Source organism: Malaya genurostris, chromosome 3 (genome assembly GCF_030247185.1).
Source record: "Malaya genurostris strain Urasoe2022 chromosome 3, Malgen_1.1, whole genome shotgun sequence".
NCBI lineage: Eukaryota > Metazoa > Arthropoda > Insecta > Diptera > Culicidae > Malaya > Malaya genurostris.
Window position 1 is genome coordinate 240,956,758 of NC_080572.1, and position 22,130 is coordinate 240,978,887.

General features: G+C 38.7%; 1 protein-coding gene across 1 annotated transcript; it reads left to right on the plus strand.

Annotated features, from left to right (window-relative positions):
• Positions 1-12,299: 12,299 nt before the first annotated feature.
• On the plus strand, positions 12,300-15,566 carry LOC131436606 (phosphatidylserine lipase ABHD16A). Its single transcript, XM_058605422.1, has 9 exons — positions 12,300-12,886; positions 12,957-13,010; positions 13,117-13,427; positions 13,490-13,629; positions 13,692-13,945; positions 14,006-14,355; positions 14,417-14,556; positions 14,616-14,743; positions 14,803-15,566. The coding sequence occupies exons 1-9, from the start codon at positions 12,827-12,829 to the stop codon at positions 14,911-14,913; spliced, it is 1,548 nt and encodes a 515-aa protein (XP_058461405.1). The 5' UTR covers positions 12,300-12,826; the 3' UTR covers positions 14,914-15,566.
• Positions 15,567-22,130: the final 6,564 nt, after the last annotated feature.

Below are 22,130 nucleotides of genomic sequence, written 5' to 3' on the forward strand. Positions count from 1 at the left end.
AGCCCTTCTGACCACATCGATAGCAAAACAGTATGGCTTGTGGTTTTGGACAGTCCATAAATCTGTGTCCTTCCGTATCACAATTCCAGCAGCGAAGCAGGGCTGATCTGTTCTCGTCCTGTGCTTCTTGGGAGCAGATCGCTGACTGTTGCTCTCTACGATTATTGTTCGCTTCCGACCGATTAGATTGTCTCGACGGTTGTGGCTGTTGTACACGAAACCCTTGCGTCGCCTTTTGACGATGATCTCTCCTCTCAAAGCGAGCCTTTAATGCGTTTACTTGCTGGCATATCATCTCCAGTTGTTGTGTCCAATCTTGTTCTTCTCCAGCTGCTGACATCGAGTCGTACGGCTCATCATACAGTTGTTGTTCTCGAAATTCGGCTGACTCCACTGCGTGTACTCTGTTGAACCTTTGCAACTGTCCTGTATTCCCGTATGTTCTCTCTCTTTGTGAAGGTGTTGGCGTTGCTAGGCTCGGCTCAAGCAGCGCGTAGTGTGGGATCGGTGTCCTGCGATGACGGCTCAGCAGAATGCGCGTCTCGTCGAACTCGTTACAGACTTCCGCCATTTCGGTTAACGACTGAGGTCTCGCAGCTGCAACAATCGATGCGTACTCCGTATTCATGTTCTTCTTCACGATGAAGAATTTCTCCTCTGGTGACATCGCTGGCTGGACGAACCGAAATAGTGCTGATATATCCCTGAAGAATTTCGCAAACGATTCATTTGCACCTTGATACCGAGAATTTGCTTCATTTCTCAGAATCTGCGCATAACTGCTGGGCAGGAACTCTCGTCGTATTTGCTCCTTGAAGCCACGCCACGTATGCAACGTTCCTTCCGCAAAAGCTCGCCCGTACCAATCGAGTGCGTCATCCAGAAGTAGATGTTTGATGGATCGCAATAACAGTTCATCCGAAACGTCTTCGGACCGAGCGAAACACTCTACGCGATCTAAGAATGTGTTGAGCGATGTTGTATCTTTTTCACCGCGAAACTTGAATGGCCAATTGTGAATGGCTTTAGGGTTTCTGTGAGTATCCTGCCTCTCTTGCCTGTCTCTCCGTAATAGGTGTGTCAGCAGCTCGTCTCGTATGCGGTTGTAGTCTGCTGAGTCGTCCCTTCTGTTTTCTTCCTGTGACGGATACTCTCTATGAGGGGATGGCGGTGTGCTTCCCGTTCTTCCGTAGTGGTGATGTTGGTGTTGATTGGATATTGGATTGAAGTTATCCGCTTCCTTGTGTGGAGTTGAAGGCCACACCGGTTGCCAATTTCCGAAATTACGTCCACGACCTCGTCCTCTTCCGATAGGTGATGATACTCTGGGTAAGCCAGTAGCTTCGTTACTTTCCGTTTGCTGCCATGCAAACGTAGCCATTTGTGTTTCCTTGTTGCTAGCACCTTGCTCTGCTGTCTTCTTCGCGAGGGCGCCTGCACCTCCCTCCTGTCCGTGCGTTGCTTGCGAACTCTGATGATTTTCCGCTACGCCAAATGCCCCTTGCATTATGTGCACTGAGTTATTTGATTCTTTGGAACTGCAGTTTCGATCACTCACTTGACACAAGTCTGACATATTTAACGCGGTGTAAACTTCTTCCAATAAAGCGGCTATCAACGCTTGAACACTAGCAAATTCTTCCCGAAGCGCGACCGGAGGCGGATCGATGCGAACTAAACGATTTCGATAGTGACGTAATCGCGATTTTATATGTTCTAAGAAACCAATATCGTGTTTCTTAATTGCTGAGTCTATTGGTGCCAGCAATAATTTCAGACGTGATGCGCAAGCATTAATGTTGCTTTCACCACCCATAACGTGACTAGAAGTCGTATAAAAACGCTTCCGCCTTAAATCTTCTTCAAAAGCCTTCAATAAACGGGCACATTTACCCCTACGGGTGATTTGCCCAAGGCCAGTGATACTACGAAGAGCGAGTTCATAATTTAACTCCTCTTCACTTAAATGTAATGGATCTATCTCCATCGTTAGATAGTGAACTAAACTAAAGCCAATCAACAGAATTTAACCTAACTAACAAATCAAAACGCAAACTAGTAATATCTTTACTTTATATGGATTTATTTATTTTTTAATTTTGCCAACTGAGTCTAAAAAGGGGTGTGTGTCATGCGTCGTATCGCTTAACCGAAAACGTACGCTAGCCAAAAGGAGTACATTTTCATAACCCGAACAAATGGGTTTTTTGGTTGGGCGCCATTGTTAAAGTTTTCTCTTTTACTCCTTCTGGGGCATGGCATGCCACTTTCTCGCCACGTTGGCAATGTACTGTGATCCGCTGACCAATAAACGTCACACACTACTGGGACTAATGAGATGCAAGGAAATGATTGTGCAGACTTACCCGTGTCACTTCAGCATTCACTCCTGTTTCCGAAGTCCACGTTCTCATTACATCGGTTGCACCAACGCCACCAATCATGCAAATCATGACCGTTTGTGCATGTGCCGGAACTGTTGTCTGGATTTCGCTTCCTTGGTTGTCCTTCCTACCGGCCTCGGCGCCGTCAATCTCCGTCGCGGCTAGCGGCAGAATTCTCGTATGCTCGCCCGTGCTTGTAGATGGGCAGAAACGAGGAACCTTCCTCTCCCGTCCGCACACGCGATCCCAGATTACAATGGCGGAGTGCCCCAATTGAGGGTGCCGCCCGCTTCACCTGACGTGCCTCGATCTTCTGCTTCTGCCTGGATGACCTCCGTTAATTGCCTCGCGGGTGATTGACCCGACCTTTTTTCCGCGTGACTTTTGCCGGCCTTTCACTGCACAATCCAGCCGAACATCATAGCCGGCCGCACAAATCCAAAACCTTCGTCACTCCGAAGCGCGTTCCGCGCAATGGCCGCCAAAGGCGAAGAAAAAACGGCCCTCACAGAACACGTATCCACTCGAGCACGCCGGAAGACCAACTGAGTATCGTTCGATACGCTATCTCTTTTTCGGATTCTGTCAAAAGGAGCAGTGCACCCAGTTGCACTAATTTTTTCTTACTCTGTCTACACGCTTGATTCAATTTCCTTATATGCATCTCACCATGACTTAACTCAAATCCTTAACATAACGCTACAACCTTCATGTCATTTACAGTAGGGAATACGATTTGAATTCCCGCAGGAAATCAGATTCCGGCTACAACGAAACTAATGGCTCAATAAAACATTGAATGGTCAAGGAAATACAGATACCGCAACCTAATTAATTTCATGCAGAATATTAGCGTTACGTGGATTATCATCCCGTGTGTGTTAGGATTCTTTGTGGGATTTCTTGACACGAATAATCGCCAAATATTGAACAAATTTGTTTAAATATCACGAATCATATCGCTTTTCGGACTCAATTTTTAGTTCCACAAATGAGCACATACATTTATTCACATCGCTCAATTTTTCACTGAAGAAAAATGGCTACTTTGATGAATCACCGAATTTCGGTTATCTAAAAGCTGTTCATCGTGATTCCGGTAATAGTATGTTCACATTAGAGCTGATATCAAGTGATATACGGATATACTTGATTTCCGATGATATCATGTGCGATATCACTTGATATCCCATACAATTTTATGTCAACGCGTATCACCTTTTTGGCATGATATCCGGGATATCATGTACGATATCATGTCGAGTTGTCAAAAATCGCTACTAGCAACACGGATAATGGCATTGAACGTACTTATTTATGAACGTCACTTTGAGAGTGACAATAAACAATCATTATAATTTTAAATTTTTCAACAAATACTGGGGTTCGGAAACCATTAATTGCAAACACCCATCTGACACCGGTATGTGAGCACCAGCCATTTAAAAGTATACCGATTACGTTGAGCCCTTCGCGTTTCGAGCCCCAAACACTGCGAAGTTTTGACACTCATCGCGACTCTCAAATTGTGAAAATTATCTCCACTTGATGTCCCAAAACACTGCCTGCTGTATTTTAGGTAAACCGACAAGTTATTGTGAGAGAGTCGACCCAAAATTCACTAATTTTCGTGCACTAAAGAAGGTAAACGCGCAAAACAAATGTATTGCTGTTTGTTTGTTTACTTGCAATTAGCTGATTTTGAAGTTCCGATTTTGATCTCATCAAGATGGCGTCGTGACAGGGAGCCGATTGCAAAACTTCAATTATTGATTGAATTGTAGGAGAGAAAAGCAATATTATTGATCTTACTACTAATGGTAACATTCAATATGACAATTCGATTGTCAAACGATATCATTTCGATCATATGTGAACACTCCCACGTGATATGCATATCATCTCGGTATATCAAGTGATATAAGCGCTAATGTGAACATGGTATAAATTGATATCATTAATTTGCTGGTTTCACTAAAACGACCAATTGCTGGTAAACACGGTAATTTACTAAACCGAATATCAGCATAACATTCTGAATTACCGAGAAATCGGAAATAATTAACCGAGTATTTTGGTAAAAGCTATCTTGTCAAAATTTCAGTAAAATATAGCTTCGAGAAAAAAATGTGACAGTCGAGCAGTTATTTTATCGTTATCAAAGATAACCCTACTCGAAAGCATGGTTAGTTTTGACCGTATGATGGTTATTTTCCAACACTGAAACAAATCTTGCAAAAAAACTATTTTCAGATCTTTAGGAAAAGTTACTTATAGGTTACTTATAATAAGATAATTTATTTATATGCATTCAGTAAAACAAATTGTAAGTGTTTCTCGACGTTCTTCTTACGTTTTCTGTATTGAAATTATTATACCACTTGATATCATTTTATTTTCAGGGCAAAATAAACCAAAATAACTTTCCATCCTTCAAACTTTAAAGTGGGGCGCATTCTCAGTAAAACTTAACTACTTGATGAAAAATAACCGCTCGACTGTTAAATTTAAAATAATTAAATTTAAAATAGTTAAAATAATTCGCGAAATTGTTCACGGCCTTAGACAAATCAGTTCGAAATCAGCAAATTAATGATATCAACTTACCGGAATCTCGCCAACAGCTTTTAGACAACCGAAATTCGATGATTCATTAAAGTAGCCATTTTTCTTCAGTTCAAAATTTAGCGATGTGAATGCCCACATATGAAATCAGTCTCAACTAAAAATTCAATCCGAATATAGCGATATGTTTTGTGATATTAAGATGTTGTTCAATGCTTGGCGACTATTCGTGACAAAAGATCCCCCAGAGAATCCTTACACACACACTGGAGAAACGCTAATTTACTGCATGAAATTGATTGGATTCCGGTGCGATATATTATTTTAAATATTGAACATTTTTTGAGCCATTACTTTGTTGTAGCCAAAATCTGATTTTCTGCGGAAAATCGAATTGTGTTTTCTACTGTAAATGACATGGAAGTGCATACATTCTACGGTGTATGTGTTTAACAGCATTTTCTTCATGTCATATATTGTTTCTTATTTGGTATTTTCGAGTCTATTAGTTAGACAGCTAACGTAATGTTGAAATCAATAAATCTATGATAAAGAGTTTTAACTGGAATGTTTATTCTATATTTAAAACTATATTCTAATTAATTGCTTAAAATCTTGTTATTAACTCACATGCATGAACACCGATAATTTCGGTAATTTGTTTCCAAAGCGACGAAGATCTCGGTAATTTATAGTCTTCTAGAAACCAAATATCTCGGTAAATGCAAATTATCTGTCACATGAAAAATACCGAGAATCAGTGATGGTATTTCACCAGAGTAAGATTCTTGTCTACACAGGGGATGCAAGAAGCGAACATCACACAAAAAGGAAAACGCCCTTCTCAGGTGTGATCCAGTGCTAAAGTTGAAAGCAAATAAACACTCGCTTTCATGATGCGTGCACACTTTATATAACAGTGGTGTATGACGTAACCAAAGTAAGACACACGTGTTTAAAGTTTTGAATTTTAAAATTTCCAGACTAGATCAAATACGTCTACTCATTGTAAGTTTAGTTCTCAGAATGAATACAACTCTTAGGTATTAATTTCAGTTTTCCCTTTTCCCAACGAATTCATAATAAATCAGTTTGCATATCAACAAAGTATAGTTGTTTATCGGAAAATTAACGGTAACCATGGTAAAGCTAAATTTCCATTTACAGTGATATGTTTTATCGGTATTTTTTATTAAAGTACATACTTAATCTGGCATGGCACTAATTGTGCAATTAATTATGTATTTTATTTTAATTGTCTTAATGATACCAATTCATTAATCATTCATTATCCAATCTAGTATCGTTGAATATAATTCACGCGTTTTTTTTTTGGGAACGGCCAATAAGCAACCTGTCAACTTCCACTTACGAAAGAAATTGCAAGCGAGCTATGAAAGATAGAGTATTAAATTTAAGACCAGACGAAAGAGAAAACTTTTTCCTGCCGTTTACTACTATGACTTACTTTCAGCGAGTGCCGAGTCATTCGAAATTACTCTTCAAAGTGAATGTTGATGGATGGCTTATTGGCCGTCATAAAAAACGCGTGAATTCATCTTTACCACATGAACGACACAGTTGTATACAAGTTTGCAATTCTGCGTTTTGAGATAGTTTAATTTGAGAAATAGGTCTGATATAATAATCTCTCCTGTATACTCTACAGTGTATATGTGCGAAAGAGAAGGTTTCATTCAGATGGACATCTCTGCCAAGAATTTCAGTTGTTTTAGTGTTTGCCGAGTACTCGGCTGTTCAAATTTCGGCAAAGTTTTGCCGAAATCCAGGAAAAAATCCAAGTGTGTGCAATTAAAAACATTAGTAAAATTTATTAAATGATAAAATGAAGATTGGAGCTAACGCTTACTCTAATGTATAATCAAATGCGAGAGAATCCATGGTTTGAGTAAATTTTACTCAAACCTGAATTCAAATTTTGAAATATTTAATATTCCAGTTTATGAATTTGAGTAATCTTAAACTCAAACCACAGACTAACAGACATGACAGTATGAGTAAATTCTTATAAAAATAATTTTTCGTGATGCACTAGTTCCACCTATATTGTACTGCACGAACTATTTACTATCTGTACACCCCTTGTGTTATGTACAAGTTTTTTTACTAGTTGGTTTCCCCTGGTTTGTCAACACCGATCAGCTGCTTGCAGGGATGCCTGATTTCATCAAAATATTTGAAAATGAATCGTCACAATAAATTATTGGATTACGTTGATAATATATTTAACTTTTTCGCGATGTTGGAAGGTAACCATTTATTTGACTCAACGTTGTTCATCTAGACTATTTTTTATTGTGTTGGTAGTTTTCACCCGAAAATTAAGTGGTGGCAGACCAGAAGCAAGTAGATATTGTATCAAAACGGGTTTGATTTTGTATTGCGTTGAAGGATGAGAAGTAGGCACAATTCTGTATATAGTTTTGTCAATATGTATTAAATCTGTATCCTGCATGAAATTCGCATGGACGTATACAAATCAATACAGTACAAGTAATTCTGTATGAATGGCAACTCTGTTGGTAAATGAAAAAAAAAATACACAGTCTAGATGACAGACAGGATGTTTTTGATAGGGTAACGTGGCGCCATCATGACACATGTGAGTACTGTCCCAAATAAAGGAATATTCGAAATGACCGTTAACATGATTGAGGAATCTAATTTGAGTGTCCTGTCTGTTAGTCTGTGCTCAAACCAAGAGTTATGATCAAAGAGCGTGTGGTCTTATTATAACAAGGATAAGCTAAAGAAATTCTCGGTTGATTTTTCATTAGGGTTTATAAGCAAGTGACAGTTTCTCTTCAATCTTTCTCTCTTTCGATAATTGTGATGTGATTAAAAAGATTTTATTTGATATCACTATTCTGTTTGATAGTCGAAAGTTTCGGGTATCATTTCATGCAAAGAGTTGAGTCGACGACACGACCTGCCACTCGTCTATTAAAACTGTATTACAAATTTAACTACCCCTCAGTAACTCGTAATGTCAAAATGAAATCGTTCTAAAAATATATGCCACCAAGACTAAACAACTGTTGTTTTCGAATAACAGTTACCTTCACCGTGGCTACCGGTTTCGGTAATGAAAACAAATAAATTTCGTATAAATTTGTAGCATACAATTTGTGCGAAAAAAACACGGTTTTATCTGTATGTCAACCAATAAAATGAGAAGATTGTGTAAATATCGATCTGCTCAAAATTTTTCATGTAATGTGGAATTCTTGTAATACATACATTCACCACGAGCCAGTATTTCGATCGAATCAGAAATCAGAGTGAATATATGTATTAAAAAAAATTCCATATTGCATGAAAAATAATTGACAGATCGTTATTGTATGATAATCATCTTCCGTTTATTAAAGAACCGTTCCAGAAAATTTATTGTTAAGGAGTTTGTGTCCATATCTCAATTACTGCACATATTTAAATGTTTTATCATGAACAATTTTGTATGAAACATTTATATAATTATCAGTAATAATAGTATTTTAATTCAATAACCTAATTTATATCATTAATCATCATCCAATATTATTTAAATGTGATATCATGTTGTCAAGAGAAAAGCTTTCGTATTTCAGTCTCACACCACATATTTTGGATTACTTTAAAATCCGAGATTTCTTCTGAAGTTGCCAAGAAAGTTTGAAAAAAATTATACGTTTGAATAATGTTGATGTTTGAAGCTTTTACATACGGGTAATTGAAGTACCAGATTCTGTTTTTCTTCTTTTAGAAATGTACAACAAACGATATGCGAATACACCACACAATAGACTTTTTTTCGTATCCAATCGAAGGAAGGCTCGTCACCGAAAGGTCCGTTAATAAAATATTGAAGGAGTACTAAATTTAATCAAACGCACTGAGACTTCGATTCGGCAACGGTAGTTTTTCGGCTGTGATACATAATAGGATGCATCAAACCATCATCACTTTGTCGCTGCAGCAAAACACCGCCGAAACCCGACGATGAAGCATCGGTATGCAGTTCAGTTTCCGCATTCGGTGAATAAATCCGTAAAACAGGCTTGGAAATCAGTGCATTTTTCAAGTTCCCTACGGCTTGGATGTGATCTAAAGTCATTTCGAATTCCTTGTCCTCTTTCATTAATTCGTAAAGTTTAGATGCATGTACATTGAAACCCTGAATGAACTTCCTGAAATAGTTAACTAGCCCAAGGAACCGTTGCAGGCTTTTTCGGTTCGTAGGAATCGGAAAATTTTTGATTGATTCTACATGTCGATCACTGGGCTTGATTCGATTACGTTGCACATCGTATCCCAAATACTCAATATGAGTCTTAAAAAAATGACATTTTGCAAATTGAAGATCCAAATGATTGTCTGCGAGAGTTTCGAGTACTTCTTCTAAAGTTTGAAAATGTTCACTTATCGTATCAGAAGCGATGAGCATGTCATCAATAAATACTATAACCCGACCGTCTTTAATGAAACGCTCCAAAACTTTGGAAATTAACTTAACAAATATTGCCGGCGAATTGGCATATCCAAAAGGCAAGCGGTTGAACTCATACTGCCCGTTATCCGTTACGAAAGACGTGTATTTTTTCGATTGTTCCGTCAGCCCTACGTGATAAAATCCATTTTTAAGATCAAGTGAAGTGAAGTAGCGTTTACCCTGCAACTTAGCCACCTGATCTTCAATAACGGGCATCGGAAAGTGATTTCTCTCAACAATTTTATTTAATGGTTTATAATTCACACACATTCGAAACGTGTTGTTTCTTTTCCGTGCTAAAACCACTCGAGATGTGTAAGGAGAATCGCTTTCGCGGATGATTCCTTGTTGAAGCAAATCGAGAATAATTTTGTTTAACTCTTCTTTCTCGAATACACGGAGACGCTGCGGGCAGGAAGAAAAGACTTTATTCTCCTTCAATCGTATTTCCGCATCGAACTTCATCAACGGTGCATTAGATCGTGGTCGATTCAAATAGCACCGTTGCACTATATTCTCCAATCGAGCACGACATGATAACGTTTCTTTGTCATCCCCTACGTCCAAATTACTACCAAACACAGAATCATCATCTGACAAACACTTTTCGTCAATATTTTCTAGCGTTAACCATTCATCTTTCAACAAGAAACTCGCTTCCTCATGTGTGAAATTTAGTCGTTGTATACAATTCTCTAACAAAAACTTTCGGCCAAATATAACATCTATTTGCATGGTGTCATCGGGAACCACTAGGAACTGCACCCGACAACCTTTATCTTTCACTAACAGTGAAGTATTAAACTGTCCCAATATTCTTACTTTAGAGCTATTGACACCCACTGCTTCGTCGGAGGTTGGATTCAGTGGTAAATCCTGCGGTAGCCATTTTATTTTAATAAGATTTGTATAACTACCTGTATCGAACAAAGCCATTGCATGAATACGCTTTCCCGCTGCTTCAATTTCAACTTGCTGTTGTGAATCCTGGTTCACGGTCAGCTGATTGTTTGAGTGGTCTCCCTCGAAAATAGCATTCGTGGATGTTTTCGTAACTCCATCGGATCGGACGAATGTCGTTGGCTGTGTCGATCGGGTTGGTGCCGTACGTACAGTACTCTGCCGTAATGTGGCCTACACGGAGACACTTGTTGCATCGTTCTCTACGCTGCGGTTTCGGACAGTCCAATGATCGATGACCCGTTTCACGACAATTATAACAAATCACGCTCATTCCTGGCGATGATACAGTGGTGTATGTCTTCGGCTGTCTCGTAGAAATTTCGGGAAGCATTTGTATGTTCGATGCTATCCATTTTATGTGCCGCAATAACTCCAATGTGGACGAATATTGTTTCGATAGTAAGCTGCTATACACTTTATCATGGCGTTATCCTTTGATAATATATTTTAGTTTAGCAGACACACTAAAATCACCCTTCTGAGCAATTGCATCCACACGGTAAATATACGACTCGTAAGACTCTCCGTTTTCGAACTTTTATTGTTTCCAGCTCGCGATGAATATCAGCCTCTTCATACGTTTCAGGAAAAGCAACCATAATGTGCTCCTTGAATTGTCGCCAATTGAAAATCCACTCTTCATTTCGTCTATACCAATTCGCGGCCGCACCCGCCAATCGAGTTGAACCGTATAGCAAACAAATTTGCTCCGACCATCCGTAAATAGTTCTGAAATGATCAATTCTTCTTAACCACTTACTAACGCCGTCTCCTTCGGCATACTCCGGAATCAATCGTGCGACGTCGTATGGATGTAATGTCATACTCTGACAATTAGTAGAAGTTTGGTTCACATCAACTACTTCATCGCTTTCTTCTCGTTGTTCGTCATCTTCGGCATCAAAATATGGCGGATCATTACTTCCTCCTGCTTCTAACTCCAATTTTTTTGCAGCCATTCGTCTCGTCAATGGCATCGTCGATTATTTCGTCGAATAATTAATCGTTTTAATAGGACTGAAATCTCACTTCTGAAACTGGAGGAGTACTAAATTTAATCAAACGCACTGAGATATAAATTTAAACGTGTTTTATTTCTACTGCTCTTCATAGGACAATGGAGGTGTGTGGGGGGGTCTCTCTATGGTTGAATTACCTAATGCCTCACAAAATACGAAGGGTCATCTAACATTATTTTCTCTATAGCTTACAATATCACTGACGCAATAGTCACCAAAGGGAACGAAACTACTAATTTGTTGAGTTATCCGACTGGATGACGATCCCTACCGAATTTTAATCATCTTCCGTAATAGAGGAAACAGTCGATTGAATTTGAGTGAAAATTTAAAAATTCTTCTCGTTACTTGTTTAAGTTGTTTATGTTTATTTGAACTTTTGAAGAACCTTGGTAACAAGCTCGTAACAACCAGAGCAGTGTTGCTTCAGAAGATTATTTTTATCATCACCAGGGGGTTGCTCAATTCATGGTAACTGAAGGTGAATTGTTAACGGACACTTTTAATACAGATTTTTCTTCGGAGTGTCTGGTCTTGTCGTCGGTTGAGTGATAAACGTGGAAACCGCTTGGTAATTAATAGAAGAGAATGTAAACAAAGAGAAACTGTCACTTGCTTATACGCCCTTTTGAAAAATTAACCGAGAATTATCTATCCAGCATTTTTTCGATTCAGTGTAATAAATACTTAAATTTGTTTCTTACGTAAAAAGTCCACGGCCCCTACATTGATAATGAATGAATTTGCACAGCTCATGTGTGTGTTGGATAATTTCCTCCATGTGTCACTATTAGGTTTTGCACGATGACGACACAAATGAACTGCCGATGAATCAAGTTCATCTTTGACAGTTGAGGTGTATTTGTTTTGTTTTTCGACTGCAAGTTAAAAATTGAAAAATGACGGAAAAGTGCCTGTTAAAATCGTATTCCACAGTGAAAATAACTAAAAAGATTGCGCTGTATGTGTTTCCAGCATCAAGGAGCGATTTATGTATGAATCTGTTGAGTGTGAGGCGACTTGCAATTTTTACATTCCAGCGATGAACTTTTAAACTGTAAACAAGTACACCTCGACTGTCAAAAAAAGTTGATTCTGTTCATTTTTGTGAGGTTATGTCACGCTCGTGCAAAACCTAATTAGATAAGTCGTCAATTATTGTTGTGCTATTGATGAACTCGAACTGCAGCAGCATTTTAGGAAGTTGTGTTTCCATCAAGTAATTTGTGAAAATGATTTGAATCTTTTGTTAGCAGAGTATATTTGTCAATCTATGCAAAATTAGCGCATAACGAAACGGTAAAGCTAGTATTCGATTACAAAGGAAAACTTGTTTTTATGGTGTCATCTATTAGTAATTAGCAGTTGTGCTTTCACCAGATAAAATAAGTTTACTAGATATTATGCCGTTCTATAAATACCTCCTCTCCCCCAAACTCTTCAAGGAGTACGATGGAACAAAGGTTAGTGAATTATTTCGCAATCTTCGCCCAGAACTAAAACCATTGTTTTTGTTTTCATTTTCTGTAACAGGAAGCGTATGAACCGGGTCCTCTGGAAAAATATGGAGATCAATTGCTGACAGCTGTTAGTAGTCTACCATAATATGGCGAGCTGGCAATTATTGCATATGTTTAATATATGAAATCAGTAATTCAATATAACGCGCATCTATTTATCGTCTTTTACACAGCTGAATTTAATGTGGAGCTTCGGGTACTACACATCGCCATTGCTAATTACATTCCTCTACCGACGGGGTTACTTCGTGGCGGATTCCGTCGGTACACTGGCCAAGTTTACGACTGGCATTGGCTTGCTGGTAGCTGTTTCCCTGTGTATGCGCGGAATCGGTCGTTCCATGAATCTGGTCTACATCCGATTTGCTGAGTGCTTGGAGAGTGCCAAGCGGAACGAGAAAAGTTCCGAAGAAAAGAATCACCTTCGGAAGTATGATTTCGACTTCAAAGATTGGCCAGTAGATTTTACCGTTACAAACAATGTGTTAGTATTAATAGGTCATAATCCATAGCCCCGAAGGAATGATAATCCACATCTACTTCCAGACAACGGGTGCAAGTGGCACGCAATAAACCACTATGGATCTCATCTTTACCCTGTCAGATTGTGGCATATTTAGCGATTCATAGTTTCGGCATTCGAATGATCTATCCCGGATCCGTACGTTTGGTGCAGAGTTATATTGGTAAAAGGCCAGCCTCGCCCGAAAATTCTGTCAGCTTAAATAAATGAATCCACATGTTTCAGAACCAATGCTGCTCCAGGGCCGCACCAAACTGATCACCGAGTACGGCGGTAAACGTAACAAAGTGAAAACATCCGATGGGAATGAAATTGATACGGTGTTTGTGGACAACCGCAACAAAAGCAGCAACGGTCGTACGTTAGTTATCTGCTCTGAAGGTAATGCTGGCTTTTACGAGATCGGTATTATGTCGACTCCGATGGATTTGAAATACTCAGTGCTGGGATGGAATCACCCTGGTTTTGCTGGAAGTAGCGTGAGTTATCTCATTTATCGACGTAATCCAGTGACAGAGAGCTAATGTTCTACTCAATAGGGTCGTCCATATCCAGATCAAGATCAGAATGCAGTGGACGCAGTACTACAGTTTGCATTAACTGATCTAGGGTTCACTCCCGAAAACATCATACTGTATGGTTGGAGTATTGGAGGCTACTCGACGCTGTATGCCGCTTCACAGTACCCGGATGTGAAGGGAGTTATTCTAGATGCTACATTTGATGATGTTCTTCAACTGGCACTACCCCGGATGCCGGAAAGTGTTTCCAACATCGTAAAGATAGCCGTTAGAGACTATGTTAATCTGAATAATACCGAACTGATCTCGCAGTACAACGGTCCCGTTTTGTTGATTAGACGCACGGAAGACGAAATCATTTGCTCAGAGTAAGAAGATGTAATGAGGTAAAATACAATGCACAGGATCTGAACTTCAAATCTGTTTCAGAGATGGTAATTTGGGAACGAACCGCGGTAACTTTCTGCTGATTAGCATGCTTAAGCATCGTTTCCCAAACATTTTCAAACCGGACCAAGAAAACCTATCAAAAGAAATATTAACGAAACCCGTTGAATGTATTAGAAATGGTAAACTATGAAGCAAGACATAAGGCGATCGCAGTACCGTGAAGATTTTTTATTTTCAGACTCAGATGAACTTTGCCTGTCGCTGTTGATGTCCTATTTGACGGATAATGGAAACTCGCGAAGTTATCCCATTGAGATTGGAGAGGAATATACCAGTGAGCAACGAGATTCCATGGCCAAGTTTTTGGTAAAATATTCAAGTGGCATTCCCGCATTTTACAACTGTAACGTTCTTTTCATCACTAGATAAAAAAACATCTGCACGACTACAAGTCTACTCACTGCACCCCACTTCCCGGGGAGCACTTTCTGTCTCCATGGGAAATCCCGAATGACACCGATTTTGTTTTCACATAAGCCTTCACAACAGGGTTTGAAACCAAGTCCATAATATGCCGTACCGCAAACTCGACAATTACGTTCCAGTACTATTCTCAATTGCTAATCTAAAGGATTACAAAAGTGACATTTGGTAGAAGGTTTTTTTTTTGCAGTAGGTTTTAAAAATTACTCAACATGGCATTGGGAATAGCGTCAGATACTAAGATTGCATGCGATGGCTCATGCTGAACAATAGTTTTACTACGTCCCGCAGCTTAAACAAATGCTAAAATTATGCAACTGTAGTCAAAGTAGAAGCGAAACTCTCAACTATTTATTGGTAGATTATAAAATTACAGGAAAAAAAACAACAGCTTGAAATAGAAGATAATGTTCATTTGTAAGGCACGAAGTAAGAAAAAAAACTAAGGGTATCAACCGACGGTAGTTTTAGGGGCGTGTGATTGAATTCAAACATGTATCTGTACTGTTAATTACGCAATATAAGTCCCGTATGAATAGACTTGCCTTTATGAGTTCTACGGCGAAAAACAAAAGCCGATTCCCGAAAATCTCGAGAGGGTTACATCAGATGAAGAAATATTTTTGTGACTTGACATTCTCAACCGTAATCAGAACGTTAAAAGGGCAAAAATATAAAGTCTGTACTACACTACTTAGCAATTCCATATATACGGTATTATTTGAATGAAAATTTGAGAAATGCGAATATGGTTGAGACGACAGTCTGTTCTGAGAAATTGATTGCATTATGGCCGTACCTTGCTTCCTCAATTCGAGGAACTACCAATCACGCCAGGCTTCAATCTAAATTCAGTCATTTTGTCTTGACTAGTCCCCATTACACATCATTCGAGGCCCTAACGTCATCCACTGTGTAAAATCAACATCACCCCTATTCTGCATTTCGATCGAATCGGATTTTGTCGAACGAATGTAAAAATTTGCCTTCTGTGAATCGATCGAGTCATGCTTTTGTATGGAAAACTCGAAATCGATCGAGCTACTGGTACTACAACCTTTTAGATTGAAGATGGCGTCGAAAGAAGAGCAAGTGCGAAAAACAATTGTGTGCGATAAAAGTCCGGATCTGTCAGTAAAAAAATTTGCAAATAAAGCTTGGTGTTCTTAAGGTCTGAGGACAGAGGGTCGCGTGTTGAGTTTTAAATCGACCACGTGGCTCGCTCAATTCCCTTTGCGCATCGTATTTCTCTTGTACTCTCTCGTATATGAGCAAACTGTACCGGCTTGACAGCATACATTTTATTATTTTGATGAGAAGTCTTATCACATAAATCTATCGTATGGGTTGGAACATGGAACATGGATTCCAATGAACAATGAAAAAAATTTCAACTTTCACAAAGATTGAATGCGAAACAAAAAATGTGTTTATGTACAATGAAACGTCTGTGTGTTTAGCAGCCTTGTCGAGCAGATTTTATTTCTCTCTTCTTTTTCAGAATGCTATCAGGAAACCAAAGCGAAAAAATGGCGGATGCATTGAAACTGACCGTTTCACAAAAAATACAAGATTGATTGAATTGATTGAATTTATTTTTATCGCGATAACATTTATGTTTTTATGTACTAAAGCTTTCTTCAGATAGAATTGGAACAAAGACAATTGCCTGTATTTCAGTTATTTATTATTGAATTCAAGATATTTTTTTATACAAATGTAGCGTTTTCTTCATACTTTTAAGAAAAAAATACGGATAAAATTATTCGTCACGGTTTCGAAGGAATTCTCGAATTTTTCCTGTAACACGGCTCATTGGGCGGTGCACACCTTCTTCGTCCATCGTTTTAGCTATCTTATTCCACCAGGCCGTCATCTGATTGATGTCTTTGACAACCTTTCCCTTTGCCTTGAGTCTCCTCTTCATGATTGTCCAGTACTTCTCAATAGGGCGGAACTGGGGGCAGTTGGATGGGTTAAGGTTTTTCGGAACAAACTGGATCCCTTTCTCTGCATACCATTCTTGAACGACTTTACTGTAATGACAGCTTGCCAAATCTGGCCAAAACACGGGATGGTCGTGGGATCGAATGAACGGCAAAATTCGTTTTTGGAGACACTCTTTTTGGTATAGTACCGATGTTATTGTCTTATTTGTAACGAAAATTTTCGTTTTTTACCACAGCTGCAAATGCCCTGCCAAATCATAAATTTTCTTGCAAATTTGTCGGCAAAAACAAATTTAAATTTGGCTGGAACATCCCCCCGAGCCGTTGCCAAGTAAAATTTTTGACCTGGGATTTGCCCGAAGTCAGCCTTGACATAGGTTTCATTGTCCATCAGAAGACACCCGTCGAACTTGGTCAGCACCTGGTCATATAGTTTCCGAGCACGAATTTTGATGACACTATTCTGTTTTATGGTCCAATTTGGCTGTTTGCTAGCTCGATACGACTTGATTCCTTCCCGGAGTCCAGTTCTCCTTACGGTACTATGGGCAGCACCGATTTTTCTGGCCAAATCACGGTCCGACAGATTAGGATTCCTCTTAATCGTCTTCAAAATCTTACCACGCAGTTTCCGGTCGACAGTTCCACTCCGACGATTGGCTTGAGGCTTCCGAATCGTCGTCAATGGTTCCTTATACCGTTTAATAACGCGCCATACGGTATTTCTGGGCAATTTCAGCTGTTTAGCTAGCCTAGATGCAGACCACAATGGATTTTCCAAATAACTGTGCACTTTTTTTCCCTTCTTTTGGCTTCTATGTTGATTGTTTACAAAGTACAATCGATTTGCGGAATGTCAAAAATCATACGTGAAGCTGACAAAATTCCCGACACGCGGGTGCCAAGAACTTCCAAATCCGTCCACCAAGAGCGCCATAATAGGAGCAAAAGTTTGTTCCAATTCTAAATGAAGCAAGCTTTAATCGCATCTAAACTAAATTATATAGACTTCGTCACGGTAGATTTATGATACAAGCCTTCAAAGTCGAGATATTCGATGAACAAGTAGAGGTATGCATTTCCGAGCGTTCCAATTTTCAGCAGTTCTTCATTCAGAAAAAAATACAACACGACCGCTAAACTCAATGAATCATTCTGAAAATTTCACAGAATATTCTCAACTAAATTTCGAAGACATTGTCAGGTGGGTTTTTCTATATTCTGCACCGTTTCTATATTCTGCACCGTTTAATTTGAAATGGGAAAATAGCAAAAAATCTACCACTTTACGGTACTGTCCTCAGCCCTTAAATCTTTCGATACACGTTTGACAACTTCCTGGCTGGGAACGGAACATAAACGGATCTCAGGAACCACCAAAAGGACGCGAAAATGAAGTGAACATTGCAGAAGAGACCAAATTTTTCGGTATGTACTGTGGCTAGAAAAATAAAGCTGTTTCCAAAGTGCCTACTTCAGGTACCGACAAGTTGTATCGCGAATATTTGACCAAAATTCCCTGCGTTATAATGGAGGATGAAATGTATGTGCTGGAACACTTTAAGCAACTTACCGGGATGTCTTTTTATACTGTCATGCACCGGAGCGCGGTAGCAGAGTTTTCCGGATAAAGAAAAAGGCCCAGTTCCCCAAAAAATAGTTGGTATAGCAAGCAACATGCTGATGTGGTCAACCAAGCCAAAAGTCCCATCACTACCGGAACGGTAAACAAGGAAATATACCGTGAATTAAGCCTAATGAAGCGATTGTTATCATTCCTCCGCAGCCATGACGCTCCCTCGCTATTCAGGACCGATTTGGCATCTTGTCACAACGCCAAAGATGTTTTGAAACGATATAAGTTGAATAAAGTCCATGTTGTACCGAAAGAGGCGAATCCATTAAACTGCTAGGAGTTACGACCTATCGAGAGGTATTGGGTTCTCGTGAAGAGATAACTGTCTCGATATAAACAACAAGCTACAACTATAGAAAAATTTCGAAAATCTTTAACAAAAGCAGCTAAATCGGTTGCAGAGAAGTCTGCACAGACCATAATGGCTAGAATAAACTCAAAGGTTCGTAGTTTATTCACCGAATTAAGTAACTGTAATTAGTTTTAAGATGACTACAAATGCACAATTAAATGAATGAAAAATTCAACTAGGATTGAACTAACAGCAAATTCGTTTTATTTCAGTTCCGCTTGACGATGGTTCAATATTTTTCTATTAAACGGAGATCATTCAGTGACCTATTTCACGTAATGGTAAGAACTGGTAAGAACGAAACGAACTGTTGTGTTATTTTTTTTGTATAAATATCACTCTTCAAAGTGCATACGGCCTCTTGTTTACGAATAACATAAGAATAACTCCAATCCAACTTTAAACCTTCAGTTCTGGTACAGACTTGAAACTGTTTGATATCATTTGTTACTTGACTTGTTTTTTCGCTGATTTTGTACTATCATGTTTGTTTACGTCCGTATCAAATATTCGACGACCACATACTTTCGAACGAATGCGAACAAGCCATGCTTGTTTTTACTCGAATGTGTACGAACGTGATTGCTGTGCAAAAGAAGGATAAGCATTCCAGGTAGTTTTTTAGAAAGATTTCAAGAATCAAAGAAGTAACGAATGCTCCAAAATATATAAATATCGTACTCAAGATCGGAATTCCGCAGGGTAGCCATTTAATAATTTGACTGTACTTCAACGACGTAAACTGTACTCTAGAGGGCCCTCGTCTATCGTTTGCCGATGACGTTAAGATCTACTATTTCATTCGAAGCCCAGTAGATGCAGGTTTTCTTCAACGACAGCTGTTGAGCTTCGCCGAGGGGTGTAAAGTAAACCGTATGAAAGTGAATCCTGGCAAATACTCGACCATCACGTTATCGAAGAAGAATGAGCCATTTCATTTTGATTACTTTCTGGAAGGATCCCCGATAGTCAGAACGACGTGTGTTAAAGACCTTGGTGTCTTTCTCGATGAGCAACTGACATTCAAGCAACACATCAGCTATATCGTTTCTAAAGCTTCTCGCAACCTAGGATTTGTAATGAGGATGGCTAAGCATTTCACAGACGTGTAATGTTTAAAATCTCTGTTTTGCGCACTTGTTCGTTCATCCCTGGAGTACTGTTCTGTCGTTTGGAACCCTCACTACATAAACGGAGCTCATAGAATCGAATCGATACAACGCAGGTTAATTCGTTTCGCTCTGCGGCGCTTACCGTGGAACAATCCTCACCAACTACCAAGCTACGAAAGTCGCGGGTTACTAATCGGTCTCGATACACTACAAGTTCGTCGAGATGTTGCACGTGCTTTATTGATAGCAGATGTTTTGACCGACAAGGTTGATTGCCCTGCTTTGCTCCGCGAAATCAATATCAACGTCCGACCCCGTGCTCTTAGCAACAGTGCATTTCTTCGACTTCTTTTACGACGAACTAACTACGGTGCTAACAATGCTATTGTTGGCTTGCAGAGATCATTCAATCGCGTTTCATTAGGATTTGACTTCAATCTATCAAGCAGTAGGATACGTGGATTTTTTTTATATATTACTAGAAATTATCATTAGGACCATATTGTGTCTGTTGATTACATTGAAGTCTTTTTTATGCGAGTTTACGTACCGCATAAAAAAACGCATAACTCTGAAACTTCGCATAAAAAAACCGCAGAAAGGAAACCGCATAACTCTGAAAATTCGCATAAAAAAACGCATAACTGAAAATTCGCATAAAAAAGTCGCATAAAAAACACCGCATAAAAAAAGACCTTAGTGTATATCTAAATAAAATTAAGTGGCGGCAGACCAGTAGCAAGTAAATATTGTAACAAATCGGGCTCGATTTTGTATTGCGTTGGAGGATGAGAAGTAGGCACAACTCTGTATATAGTTTTGGCAATATGTATTAAATCTGTATCCTACATGAAATTCGCATGGAGGTAAACAAATGAATACATTACAGGTAATTCTGTATGAATGGCAACTCGGTTGGTAAATGAAAAAAATAAACACAGTCTAGATGACAGACAGGATGTTTTTGGTAGGGTAACGTGGCGCCATCATGACATATGCGAGTACTGTCTCAACTAAAGGAATATTCGAAATGACCGTTTATATGGTTAAAGAATCTAATTTGAGTGTCCTGTCTGTTAGTATGTGGTAATAACTAGTTTTCTATGCAAATTTGAAATATCATTACTTAGTCATCATTAAAAATGACAAAAAAAATTCTCGTGATTGGGATTTTTGTAGAGTTCGAACTTTTAAACAAAACAATAGGATTTTGAAGCATTTATTTATGAGAGTGTAGCAATCGTCCTAATCCTTGATATGCTACGTTCTCACGTGAGAAACAGAGAAGGCCCAAAATGTAGCACGGATACACTTCAATACTACTTGTTAAATGAAAAACTGTAATCGTCGAATAACTTAACAAAGGTTTATTTTTGATGAATTTAAATTTACGTCTATCTTTCTAACAATAAAATATCTGTCTAACATTTTCGTTCCATTTCTAATTGCCTGCTTTGATCATCATTTTTAGTTCGTAACCGAGAGAAAAACTCGATTTGTTTACTTTTGTAAGATTCCTCCTGATATGGCGAACAGCTGATATGGCGAAATTCTGAATTGGTTACAAGATTTGATGTACAAAATGCAAAATGATTTAGGAGAACAGAGTACCATATGCGAGAAATAATTTTGAATTCTTCTGTGCAATATTTCTTTTTTATTGTTTTTACAACCTTTTACATGTTTTTCAATGTGATCATTAATTTGGTAAAAGAAGAATGCGTAGAACTCGAGGGGGACGACACTTAACAAATGCAATTCAGATCCGAAAGGATTTCTCCTCTTTTTTCAGTTGTGCATATCCTTGCCGACACTTGTTCATCTTTGCTACACATAGTAACGGTTGGAGACGGATCGATCGTCTTTTGCTGAGTTTTTGCTGGTTGAAAATATAACCATGGTGATTTTATACTTTATTGATACCAGTATTTGCATATGTAAATAAAACTGACACTATAACTAGAAGAAAATCGTGTATTTCCAAAATTAAGACACAGAACCCAGGGTAACTCCCAAGTGGGCACGGTATATATATAATAATTGATAATTGAGGTTTTCTGAATAGCGTACTGGAATCAATAATTTGTAGGGTTATTTTTCGACGTGGACAAGGAGAACGTACGAATTACGATAATGTTGACTATGTGTTCTAGTCAATCAGCGGTCTTTGAAGTAAAAGTTCTCTAGAGGATTTAGTAAATTTTAAATATATACGGAAGCA